General features: G+C 42.4%; 1 protein-coding gene across 1 annotated transcript in view; it reads left to right on the plus strand.

The window, feature by feature from the left end:
• Positions 1-3,081: 3,081 nt before the first annotated feature.
• slco4a1 (solute carrier organic anion transporter family, member 4A1) overlaps positions 3,082-13,730 on the plus strand; it is a gene marked incomplete at both ends in the record, with an annotated part of 91,775 nt that continues 81,126 nt past the window's right edge. The window contains 5 exons of the mRNA XM_079239467.1: positions 3,082-3,928; positions 5,264-5,354; positions 5,651-5,772; positions 5,910-6,021; positions 11,742-11,896. Of these exons, the coding sequence (XP_079095593.1) occupies positions 3,082-3,928; positions 5,264-5,354; positions 5,651-5,772; positions 5,910-6,021; positions 11,742-11,896 (1,327 nt within the window). The remainder of the gene's footprint in view (positions 3,929-5,263; positions 5,355-5,650; positions 5,773-5,909; positions 6,022-11,741; positions 11,897-13,730) is intronic.

Raw genomic sequence — 13,730 nt, forward strand, 5'->3', positions numbered from 1 at the left:
ATCCAAGCTAAGCAGACTGGAAAGGGGAAATCTGCGGGCTGTGATCCGTAGCTTGGACATCATCCATTTTAGGATTGACAAAGTGGTTCTAAGTTCTGAAAGCATGTGAGTTTTGTACCTGTTAAGAACTGCAGTGATTTAGTCACATCAGAGGAAGCAGGGTTGTCAGATTGTCAACCCTTGACAAGAATGTCTTTCTTGTTCTGTTTAGTTGGCTTGCTCATATCTTTCGCAGAATTACTTTAGAAGCTTATTGGCTTAAATAACTAAGTTAAGTGAGAACAGCTGACTTTTTAACGCTAATTTCTGAGCAAAGTTGTGGGAGTGCAAAGGAAATGCGACTATTCCTTCTCTGCCATAACCGGAACTCACAATTCCATCTTTAATCATTTTGATAACTAACTGGGTCTTTATAGGTGTTCTTTAAAGCTCTATTAGACACCTGCAACTATATCAGAACTTTTCTTTTGTTTTAATGTCTGTAAAGCACTTTGACACTCACACATTTTTGTTCTGGTTGAATGGTTTTAACAGTGGTTCCCAACTATACAAGGGATACTACAAGGGATACTTTTTGAGAGCAACTTTTCAAAAACTCTGAAAAAAATTCTCTTTATATTACATACAAAAGTTAGAAAAAGGGGCAAATCATAAGGCAAAAAGTGCAAGAAGCTACCATTATTTGTGGAAAGTATTGAAATTTTAATGAGAACAAACATATAATTTAATGGATTTTATCAAGATAATTGTCTTTTTGTGAAAAGTTGAGATTTATGTACATCTTTAAACATGTTTGGAGGGACAGTTAAAATATTTGGACTATTTTTCACCAGCAGGACATTAAGGCTAATTCTGCAAGTTAAAAAAAGATATGACAAATAATGAATTACATGAGACAAAAACACTTAATGCATATGAGATAGGAAGAGTTTTAAATTAGCTGACTCTGTAAAGAGTACTGGCCACCTTTCCACTATGTCTTTTACTGGAGGTTCCAAGTTCACCAGCTCTTGTCTTCTCAAAGCAAAAGTCGAGTTCATGTTTTTGTTTATTACAGCAGAGGCTGACATTTATTCATCTCCTCTACAAGTTCTTTTTGTTTGGACGCCATACTGGTCTCATCTTTACCATCAGGGAAACTGGGTAAAACATTTAGTTCAAAACGTTTAGATCTTCTGATGCATCTCTGAGGAGCTTGGCCTTTTCTTTTGTCGTGATTTATGGCCACATCTGGACATCCAGCTTGACACAGTTGTGTGCGATGGTTTCCCATTTTAAATTGAATGCTGTTTTTCCAGCCATTGCATGCATTTGCAGAGCCTGGTCCAGTGAGGCATGGATATTTGTCAATTAGTACAGTTGCAACATCATTGAATTCTTTATCACAAGGATATGTACCTCATGCTTCATATAGGCACTTGTAGATGTCTTGTTTCTCTTCATAAAATTCCCATGGCGTAATCTGTACTCAATGTGCACAGGAAAATAAGTAATTTCAAAGGTGTCTAGCCATGGAGACCGGGTAAGAGAAGACTGCCCTTCAGCTAAGGGTGAAGGGCAGTGTCATCTGTCCTGGCTGTGCTTGGTGTGGGGGGTTGGAACCAGAACAATTACCTTTAGGTTGGGTTTGTCAAGCAGGTCAGTGATGTCAGTCAGGTTCAAAAAGGCATTTGGTTTCCCAGAGAGTGTAATTTTCCTGATGTCATTGTCATGGAAAATTATCCTTAGTGTAGTTGTCATGGGATGGATGCTGAGTTGTGGACCCAAATGCAGACCAGAGAGGCAGGGATGCAGACTCTAGAGGATTTATTCTCTAGTCGACAGAACACATGACACAAGAAGACACACAGGGACTAACTCAAACACAAAGGATGTTTCTCAATTCAGGGTCTGCACACTTCCAAGTGCACAGACTGCGTAGGCTACGAAGTGTTCTTCGTGGTCTGCACACACCGAATTGTGCTAACTGCCAGTAAAATGAGACGGCCTCTCTAGTGGACGAGAATTACCCATAGTGCTCCAGTCCTCCGTTGCCTGGCAACTACATATGTCAACTTTATCTAATTACTGATCCCATTCTTTCACAAAAAGACACAAAAATAGTTTTAAAATGACAGAAAATGGTGCCAGTAATTTAACTTTGATTTATTTTAATTTTCCTTTGTGTGTAAACAAGCAACATGAGGCGGTTTAGACGAGCTCTCCTCTGGCTGACAGCTCATACTGTCCAGCTGACGTTAACTTCAGTGGCAAATAATCCTTGTTAGACACATTTACAGTCGTCCTCATATGTATTCATACCCTCCCATTTAAGAAGGAGAAAACAGCTGCCTGGGAAATAAGCTGGAATTGACAATTGTAATAATAACTAAAAGTGTTAAATATAATAAAATAAGAAAAATATAACAAATGAAACCATGACATTATTTTCTAATTCTGGTTCAATAGAAATATTTTTTAAAAACCAAACCAATATGATAAAATAACATATAGTACATCACTCAAACTAATTTGAGTTTACCATGAACAAAAATAACCAGCCGTCTAACATTTATCCAATGCTAGCTAGCTGGCTAACAGGACTAATGTGTTGACAAATTATTTTGGACTTTTGGGAAACAGTTATGCACATTTTAACCATTTTTAGGAGCAAACAGCAAATTTATTGATGCAAAAAAAAATACAGATGAGAGAATATTCCAATTTAGTTGCCAGTTTACTTTTGGTTTTCTACCAGTATGATAAAAAAATGTTGATTTGTTCTCTTTTCTTTCCACAGAATGTCATCATTCAGACCTGTTAGGAGGCAATCCTTCCGTTTTTAACACCATGTGAAAATCAACAGCTGCACCTGAAGAGCTTCAACAAACATTCAGCAGTTTGAAGACCAGCATTTAGCACTGTGTACACATGTGGAAGCAAAAAATAAATCCTTCAAGAAATGAACCAGACTGCTGCTTGATCTTAACAAGTCGACTGTGGTCGACTTGTTAATGCTGATTCGCATTTTAAATTTTTCACGTTGGTGGCTGTATGTAAAACGCTTGATTTCTGAGCTCACAGAATCTCACAGGAGTGGAGATGCCAGTTTTACTCAAAGCCAACCCCTCCTCAAGCTCTAAACAGGAGCTCCTGGATGTGAAGGAATGTCCTCTGAGTGGAGGTCCCTCTTTCGATTCTCTTAGTGCTGTGGATTCTCATACAGACAGCCCTGTAGGCTCTGGTCCTAGGAGTCTGGACAGCCCTGGAGCTGATGGCCTCACCAAGCCCTGCATTTTCACTGGGGCTTCAATGCTCCCCAGGCAGTTATACGGGATGGACACACAAACAAATGCAGAGATTTCAGTGGGGTTAAAGCTGATCTCTACAGAATCAGTTCAGCTGTGTGGTTGGGGGGCTCTAACACCCAAAGTCGTCCAGGTTTTCAACACCCCTCGTTGGGTGTTGTTCTTCCTTTGCATGGCCTCTTTCCTCCAGGGGATGATAATCAACGGCTTCATTAATACAGCGGTCACATCCATCGAGCGTCGCTTTGACCTGCGCAGCTACCAGACCGGTCTCATTGCCAGCTCCTATGACATTGCCGCCTGCATCTGCCTGGCCTTCGTCAGTTACTTTGGTGGGATTGGACACAAGCCCCGCTGGCTGGGATGGGGGGTGCTCATCATGGCACTGGGTTCTTTGGTGTTTGCTTTGCCTCATTTCACAACACCTTCCTATGTGGTCAGTCTAACTGAGCAAACAGGAATGTGCTCTGTTAACCATACCAACAAGTGCCAAGACAAGGACAGTGAAGGGTTGTCCAGTTATCGCTTTGTGTTCATGCTAGGCCAGTTTCTGCACGGGATTGGTGCCACTCCGCTGTATACCTTAGGGGTCACATACTTAGATGAGAATGTCAGCTCCAAGTATGCACCTGTTTATATAGGTAAGTACCTCATGTGCAGCATAGTTGTCTTTGAAACTCAAAGTTTGTTAAACATTTGTGTATTTACACGATTAATACAAATGGTGTTTTTTAGTGGCACCAACTCCCTGTGGTGAACAGTTTTTAGTGAGGAACCTGCACTCAGCACTATAAGAGATCATCTGTTTTTTATAGAAGCACACATTTTCCAGCTTTGATTAAAAAAAAAAAAATGAAAAAGAAAAAAAAGACAATGTTGAAGCATTTAACTGTATAATTGCTCAATTTTGATCCTGCTATGTGAACTCTTTCTAATTAAAACACGTTGAGCTGGCATTTGGATCTGAGGAAGTCACAACAGTCCATCGCAGCAGCTAGAACACAGTGCAATCCCCCACCCCCAGCCCTAACCTTCTTGTAGCCTACTGTCACAGTTTAAGTTGAGAAAACTACAAAAACAAAAAAAAAGGTTGCGTTTTCATAGGAAATACATTTGTCCTCCTATGTATCAATATAATAGATTGTGTGCCACTGAAATTATTCATTTTAAAGGTTATTTGAAGTTTTACTCCCTTCATTAATATTTGCCACAGGTTGCTTTCATAATTCATTTATCTTAATGTTACGTATGCATTTGCATGTATGTTATGTTTGCATTGTAGCAATGATAGGTACTAGCTTCAGCTCAGTAGCACAGAGCTGTGTACAACCACAAAGCTGGACATGTCTTGGCTCATTTTCTACCCTCAGTAAGACGTTACTGCATTCTTTGGATGTTAACTGTTCAAATTCCTTGGTTGCACATACAAACAAAAGTAGTAGGATACAATCTCACCTGCATCTTGTAACAAAATTTTTGTGGTCCAAAAATGTGTCTGCCGCTTGCATGAATGTGGATGTCACTTGTGTTTGTGCAGTAGTGTGTGTGCTGTGATCTATTACATCACAGCATCCCCCATCACCATTCTTATTACATTGTACATTCAGTCCTTCTTTCTATTAAAACTTGTCCGTTGTCCTCTTATGTTTCCCCTCTTATGTCAGTTATAGCAGCCGTCAAAATGATGTGGATATAAATTAATTAATGATTGTCAAGTTACAGCTCCACAGCTTTCAGCCTCTGAGACTGTTTCACAGAGAGCTGTGCAATCCAAAGAAGTCTTCCCTGACAACACAAGCACAACACACACAGGGTGGTTTTTCTATGAAGCACAAACTTTTCAGAAAAAAACTTCATAAGAACAATGGGACCCTTTTAATCCGTAGGACAGGGGAGAAGTGGAAAATAGGAAGTAAACTTTGGAGTCATTGTACTCGTACATCTTGGCCATGTATCTGTTGTCTCTCATTCTCCAGGGATCTTCTATACAGCAGCCATTGTGGGTCCAGCGGCAGGCTACCTGCTGGGAGGATATTTCCTCAACATTTACACAGAGATCCCCGTAATGTGAGTCTAATTGGCCTCGCAAAATGAACAGCTGATGATTATATAACTACTTGTCTAGAATAAAAAGTAGTACAGTCATCTGTTATAGTTTTTTTCCTGCATTGTTGAGCTGTGAACATCAAACATCATGTCTTAAACACTGCTCAGATGTGCTGAATGATATATCATTGTGGACAATTCTGGATAAAATGCAGTGGGATATGGTAAAATCTAGATGCCTGGATGAAGGCTGAATCAATGCACAATGAAGTGTCTGTGAGGACGAAGAAGTTCAAACCATGTGTGTTGTGTTACAGGACAGAGATGACTTCAGAAAACCCTCACTGGGTTGGAGCATGGTGGATCAGCTTCTTAGGAGGCGGAGCAGCTTCTCTGCTGGTAGCGCTTCCCATACTGGGCTACCCGCGACAGCTACCAGGTACAACTGTCACAAACAACTCACACAGCTGTCAGGGGTCAAATATTCAAATCGCACTTTAATTAAAAGATTTATGAGAATTTGTAGCTATGTGATATTCTGGTCAAGTCTTTGTGATCCTCCTTGCTTTCCTGCAGGCACCCAAAAGCATGTGGCCGTGCGAGTGTCTGAGACCCACCAGCTGAAGGATGGAAGCCACACTACAGCATTAGACCCTCAGTTTGGTAAATCAGTCAAAGACATGCCAAGGTACTGTGCTTACTCATCCATCTAAATAAAATTTTGCTGGTTACCAAGCCTTGCCCAAGAGGTTAATGCATGACAAGGGTGTCACAATCATTGCTTCATCTTCTAACAGTTGTAACTGTGGAATGACCCTTTAGGGTACACTTTCCAGACTTTGCTCTGCTTCTGCATTCCCAACTTTAATATGCAGTTTTTGTAGTTTCTGCTTTATTCACGTAGACAGCAGCTCTCCAACCAGGCTATGTTAAATTCAGGAACATATACCTAATCAAGCTGCAGCACGAGCTAGTCTATCCAATCTGTTCAGGTACAGCAAAAAACAGTCCAGGTCCTGGTAAAGGTGGTCTGGGTCCTGGTAAAAGCAGTATGAATCTTGGTAAGACCTGTCTGGGTCTTGGCAAAAGTGGTCTGGTTCATGGTAAAATGGGTCTGGTCATGACAAAAATGGTGTGGGTTCTGGTAAAAGTGGTCTAGTTCATAGTAAAAGTAGTGAGTCCTGATAAAAATGGTCCAGGTCTAGGTAAAAGCAGTCTGGGGTCCCCTTCTGCTGTCCCTTCCCTTCCTTGTATTCCATCTGTCCTTTGCATGTGGCGGGTTGGTGCCTCCGGGGGCTCCTTGGTTGGCGTTTACAAGGGCTCTAGCTGTTAGGGCGGATGCCCCTGCTTGTCCTGGCCTTCGGAGGCCCTGGGAATGGGGGCGAGCCTAGTGCCGATGGCGGCTCACCTTCTAGAGGGAAGCTCACTTCATGGGTGGGGTTACTGCCCCCTCAGTTTTAATTACAAATAACACACACTTCACAATCATTAGTGGGGAGGGGGGGGGGGGGAAAGGGGTTCTCTCACGCCCCTATTTCCAGGGCTTTGCCAGGGGGAGGGGGGGGACCAGTAGACCTGGGTCTAGGCAGGCCTGGCTGAGGGGAGAGCTCCGCTGGCTCTGGCTCTGGGGTTGCTGGGTCGGCTGCGCCTGGGGTGCCGGGTGTATGTGTAGAGTGGAGGTGGGGTGGGCGAGTGTGCAATGGGGCATGTGTGTGAATGAAGGGGGAGTATGTAAGTGGGGTGAAGAGGTGGAGGAACGGGGTGGCAGGTGTGGGCATGTATAGGGGGTAGTGTATGAATGGAGACAGAAAGGTGAGTTGGGCACTCCTGTGTGTAGGGAGGAATGGCTGATTGGAGGTGTGGTGGAAATGTGTGTGGGATAGGGTGTGTGTGCTGATAAAAAAAAGGAGTGTGTGAACGGGGGGTGACAAGGGGGTGCATGTCGAGGTGTGTAGAGAGGAAGCTCGTGAGAGGAGTTGTGTTATGTGGTATGTATGTGTGCATCGGGGAGTATGTGGGCGGGGGTAGGACAGTGTTAGATGAAGCATGTGTAATGAATGGGGTGGGTAGGGTGTGTGTCGGGAGGGAGTATGTGCATGTGAGTGAGTTGGTACGTGTGTGTGTGTGTGGGAGTATGTGAGTGGGCGTCTGTGTATGCCTTTGTGTGTGTCTTGGGTGGGGGGGTCTTGTGCCCGAGGAGCGCAGCTGGTACACTGGGGTGCGGCCTAACTGCCACTCGGCAGCGGTCTGGGGATCCTGGCTCTCCATTGGCGTGGGCTGGACTCTCTGCCTGCAAGGGGTGGGGGGGTAGCCTTCGGGCTCTTGGGGCCCTGGGACCCGTGCCCCAAGAACCAGCACCGGCCGTCTGCCCTGGGTGGCCGGTGCTGGTCCGGGCCCGCTGGGGCCTGTTCCCCCTGACTGCGGGGGATTCCGGCTGGGGCCCCCCTCCGCCGCCTCCTGGGTGGGAGGCAGCGGAGGCTCCATAGCTGGCTCCGGAGTGGGGCGGTTGGATCCTGTGCTTGGGGATGGCTGCCGACTACCTGGGTCTCGGGGTCCTCCCGACCTGCTTCTTGCCTTTGTGTGTGTGTGTGTGTGTGTGTGTGTGTGTGTGGGGGGGGGGGTCACATTGGCATGATCACCCTTCTCTGAACACGTTCCACTTTGCATGTTCTGCATGTGACACAGTCACTGGGTTGTGTGCAGGATTATTCACTAACAGCAGCTTGTTTTCTTTGTCTCTCATTTATATTTTACCTGATAGTTTTTGGTGCTCCTGACATACTTATGTTTGTGCAAATATCTCTTTTTTTTCTTTCTCTCTCTATCGCTCTTTTCTTCTCTCTTTATGAGGTGTTTTCTTTTCCTTTCCCTGTGTCTTTCTGTCTCTCTTCTATGCTCTCTGGTCTGGTCCGGCAGTAGAAACTCTGTATTACAATTATGCAAAATAAATAGAGAAATAAAATAAGAATCCAGAAAATTAAGGGGATCATCATACCAGTAATGCTCCCCTCGGCAAAGTAAATTTGCTCAGCAGAACAAAATATCCAGACCATTATTCTGCTGCTTAAATGCTGGACAAGACACGAGAAAAAAAAAAAGCAGTCTGGGTCCTGGTTAAAACGGTTCAGGTCCTGTTAAAAACGGTCCTAGTAAGTCCTAGTAAAACAGCCCAAGTCCTGGTAAAAGTGGTCTGGAATGTAGTAAAAGTGGTTTGCTTCATGATAAAAGCTGTCTGGGTATTGGTGAAAGTGGTCTGAGTATTAGTAAAAGTGGTCTGGGTCCCGTTAAAAATGGTCTTGGACCTGGTAAAAGAGTTCTGGGTCCTGGGAGAAGCAGTCTGGGTTGTGGTCAAAGCGGTCTGGGTCATAGTAATGACCCAGGTGGCTTTTATGGTGACCCAGGTGGTAAAAGCCACCTGGGTCACCATAAAAGTGTGCTGCTAAGTCTTCTGGAGGTGTCATGGTTTAATGAAAGGGCTGTGGTTTAGAAAGTCACAGGTTTAAATCCTGATAGTGCACCATGTAAAATAGCAGTGTTTCTTCTCCTAATGACACTTGTGCTCAGAAAACCATGGTTTCATGGTTTCAACCTTCTACGTCTGTTGTGCTACTTCACCCATTTAAATATTAAACTCTCCAGCTCATTCTGATAAATATGCTTTTGCATTATTTATAACTATCTTTAGCTTCTTCACAGCTGTTTAGTTCAACCTTTCCCTTTGAGCAATCCTGCTGATTACATGGAAGTTCTAAAAAGGCATTTCTATGCCAGTAGCAAAACACTTCAGTAGTTCTGCCACTACCTTGAACACCCTCTTTTCAACTGAAAAGTTTAGCCTTTTTCCACACATCTATCTGCCGGTAGAATGGTTGCCTACTGGTTGTGGGAATGGGCCTCCGCGCTGGATGTTGTAATTTGAATCCAAAAAGAAACATTTCATCAAATATTTCTGCACAATACAACTTGTCACATCCTTCCACATTTTATTCTTCAAGAAATTATTCCACCCTTTCTGCAATTTTCATCACTTCAAAAAATGTTTTCTTTGGGTTTCTTTTTTACTTTATATCAGAGTCTAAAAAATGCTGCACATCTGCTCGCTGCTGGAATGTGCTGCCACTAATTTCAGTGACATCCTCAGCTTTTTTGCATTATACATCAGTAATTACATATTATCACATTCACACTTGCTGTAATGTAATAACATCAAAATTTTCTAGTTCTTTTTGCAACAGCTGACTAATAATTTCCATGTTTGTTTTATGTTATTTGATGATTATTTAAATTATTGTGAGTAATATTTTTTTAACCAATTAAAAAAAAGTGATTGTATCTATTTTTGTCATCTTTTATATAAAGCTAGATTTAAAGGTCTAGGTGAGGACAAATATTGTTTAATTGTTTTTTTTTTCTTGAAGGATTTATATAGTCCTAAGGTAAACCAATGTTGCTATTATTTGCATCAAATTTCGGCCTAGCAGATAACACAAGTGGAAAACACTTGTTGAGCACTGTGTTCAGAGAGTGAGAAAAACACTGCTAAGCTGATCTAAACATTTGTATACTTCACTTCAAGAAGATTCCGCAACACGTTTCTTAAACTTTGAAATGTTATGTTCATTGAAATTATGAGCTGATTTATGCTTGCAAAATTTTCTGTTAAGCTTAATAATTTGAAATACAGGAAAATGGTCAGAAATATGACTAACTAGTATTCCAGAACGAATTACCTCATTCATGGAATTAGTAAAAATGTTATCAAAGTATAGTTTATTCTGGTAGGTTTGCTGATGACTGGGTAGGAGTCATTTGAATACATATTATTTTAAAAGGCTTTAGTTTCTAAAGGAGCTTCCATCTTGAGGAGATCAATGCTAAAATCACCCATGATAATCAACAGTTTCCCCTCCTTTTTAATAACTTCCATAGCATTAGCCACACAATCATTAAATTCACTAATTAGAGAGTTTGGTGGACGATACACACAGCTTTTATTACATTTTTTGGCTTCAACAAGCATTTCTATGAAAATTGATTCAGCAGGCTCATTTTCTGAATTGAAACGTAAATCATGTCTTATTTTTAATTCATAATCATGGTGGAGAGAAATTGATACACCACCACCAACTTTGTTGCCGCTATAAGAGTGAGCTGAATTGTACAGAGGAAGCTCATATAAGCTGCTGATGTTTTCTGGAAGCCATGTTTCTTTGAGTGCTGTAATCAGAAAAGTATGCTCAAGAGCTGACAAATAAGGAATTAACAGATCATGTTAAATTCATTTCAAACAGTACAAAAACTGAAATGAATTTTAACTGCTGATTCAGGTAAATCTGCAGTTCTTGTACTTTTAGACTGAGCAGCAGCGTTTGACATGGTGGACCACGGCATCCTTTTGACCCGCTTGGAGACGTGCAGGTATTCAGGGCTCGACACTAAAATGATTTAACCAACAAGAGCTTTTCTGTCACTGCTCTTCCGCTGTGTGTCCCCGACACTTCTTTCAGAAATGAAGTCGTGTCTTCTCCTGCTTCTGTCACATCACGATTGGATTACTGCAGCTTGCCGTACGTAGGGCTGGACCAGGATTTTCTGCAGCGCTTACAGGAAGCTGCAGCCCGCATCCTGACGGAACCCAGCAAGCAAAGGATGCCTCAGGGTTTCATTTTGGGACCTCTTCTGCACTCACTGTGTCTTCTTTCCATCCCTCGCCAAGCAACACTGAACTTAAAAACGTGTTTATTAAAAACTATATTAGCATAAATTTGTGAACCTTCAGTACACCGTCTTTGATTTCTCATGATCAAGATCCACCAGCACAACAGGGATGCCTCACTGCGCACCGGGAACAACAGCAGATGAAATGCCTCCTGTTTGTGTATGGTGTCAGAGGACCAAACTGCAGCTTGCGACTCAATCTTGTATTTGGAGGAGGAAACAGAAAAACTGGGACTTACTCTCAGTTTCTGGGACAGCCTCCAAGCTGCCTGGTCTAACAGGAAAAGGTCCTTCTAACTCCAGCAGAATTAAACATGCTGATGGAAAATCTACAAATTGATCTCAGTGGTTGGTTTGGAAAAAAAGGAGGCTTGAGAATGTCAACTTTGTAGGAAGGGAGGATGGACGCAGCAGAGGAAGCCTGAGGTGGTAATCATCTTCATCATGTTCTGAACAGCTGTTTTACATCAGCTTCATGTGTTTAAAGTGGGGATGGTTTAGCAGTGACCCAGTCATGAGTGCAGAGCAGATCAGGAGCGCTTACTGCTGTGTTTACGATGGTCTGTCTGGGTGGCTAGTGGGATTACACATGACATCGCAGGACCACTTACTCCTGTTCTGTTTCAGGAATGTCTACACGCAGCGGGATTACAGCGAGGTCAAGCTGAACTTTTCTTTCTCTCCTGCCAGATCTGTGCTGCTTCTCCTGAAGAATCCTCCATTCCTCCTCCTGTGTTTAGCTGGAGCCATGGAGGCCACGCTCATCGCAGGCATGTCCACCTTTGGTCCAAAGTTCCTGGAGTCACAGCTCAGTCTTAGTGCCTCCGAGGCATCCACATGGTTTGGTAAGTAACCCATGCAGCACATGATGCAAAGCCCTGAACGTAGAGAACCGGAAGGCTATGAGAACAGGTTGAAAGCCTTGCATCTCCCCTCTTGCCAAACCTAAAGAATTACTGCTAATTGGGTGATTTCATTCATTCATTCATTTATTTCAAACCTGCTCACTTTATAAAAAAACCAAAAAGTAAACTACATCCATCAACGTATGTGGTTTAAAAAGGGAGTGGAAGAAGCAATGCTCTTAAATGTACACACCCCCACCCACCAACATTCATCCACACACAAAACAGCAACATTAAGACGAGACAAATACACCCAGACACAGGCCACGCCCCCTCCGACCATGACCCAACCCTCTATCGGTAATATACATCTGTACAGTATACAGTCTTTTGCTAAAAGAATCAGTCTCTCCTCCAGATACCACCTTATCACTTTTTTTTAAACATCCTTTTTAACTGAACAAGATTTGTACAATTTTCATGTATTCTGCTAGATTGTTCCACAGAATGACCACATTCACTGTGACACAGATAGATTTTAAAGTGGTTCTTACTTTGGTTTGATACAATTTTTGCTTTCCTCTTAAATTATACTCATGCTGTGCAGCTCTGTCTTTAAAGGGGTTCAGAATATTGGCTGGAAGAGAGTTTTTTATGCTTTTGCAAAGGTATATTACTTTTCTCATTTCCAAATAAAATAAATTGTGCTTTTTTTTAGGTTCAGTGATGATTTATTTGCATTGAACCATTTTTTAATTTGTTAATTTCCCAAATTATTTCATCCAAAAGTTGCTCCATATTTCCCCCTGAACAAATAATATTTGTGTCATGGCTAAAATGCGGGTGGAGATGGTTGAAGAACATGCAGTCTTATTTCAGAAGCGGATGAAAGAGCTGAGGCACGTGCAAAAAAAAAAGACTCAAAAAGCAAATTGATAAGATAAACTTGATGCGGCATACAGAAGAAAATAAAGACAATCCGCTCACATTTCCAGCAATGCGGAAAAGGCAACAGCTGATTGTAAGAAGGGCCTCCACACTTTGAATAGATGCTGGCTGAATTGGAAGACACTTCATGTAGAGATAATCTGCTAGTCTTTCATTTTAAAGAAGGCCAGAGAAGGACAACACTCTTGCTTACTTGACGGAGAATATCCCAATGTGGTTCCCTAAACTGACAGCCTTCCCTCTGGAGCTGATGAGATGTCATCATCTTGGGCGACCACCAGGACCCCAGCCTGACGGTAGACAACCTGGCTCTAAAGCGATGATCATTAAGTTCCTTCGCCATTCTGGAAGGTCCTTACTGCAGCCAGGGAAAATCCTCCAACTGTGGATGGCCCGCGGCTGAAGTTTGCCCCTGACTATAGTGAAGCCATGGCAGCATGGAGTAAACTCTGTTATAAGCCGATGCACAAGACCTGTTTTCAGGCTTACAAAGCTTTTCCGCTGTATCCAGTAACTATAAGGCTCATAAGGGAAAACAAAAGTCATACCTTCACAGATCTAAAAGAAGCTAACAACATCTACACACCACCACCAAGGGCGACCTGAGAGCCTGGTAGAGACTAATTAAGGATCACCTTCATCTCTGTGAGGGCAAGACTGTCCTCTAGCTCAACTGCAGTAAATTAAACGTTGCTGTACCTGCATGACTCCTTATACAACGCATGCTCCTCAGCCCACATGCTGGAAAAGTCTCTAGAATTGTGGATGGGAAATCTTATTATCTTAAAATGATTTTGAACCCTGGTCAACTTATGAAAATAGAGCATGATATTATGGTATGAGCCTTATTCTTATTTCTTTTCTACTCTTTGAGTGACGTGATTTA

The sequence above is a fragment of the Telmatherina bonti genome (genome assembly GCF_933228915.1).
Source record: "Telmatherina bonti genome assembly, chromosome: 4".
Taxonomy (NCBI): Eukaryota; Metazoa; Chordata; class Actinopteri; order Atheriniformes; family Telmatherinidae; genus Telmatherina; species Telmatherina bonti.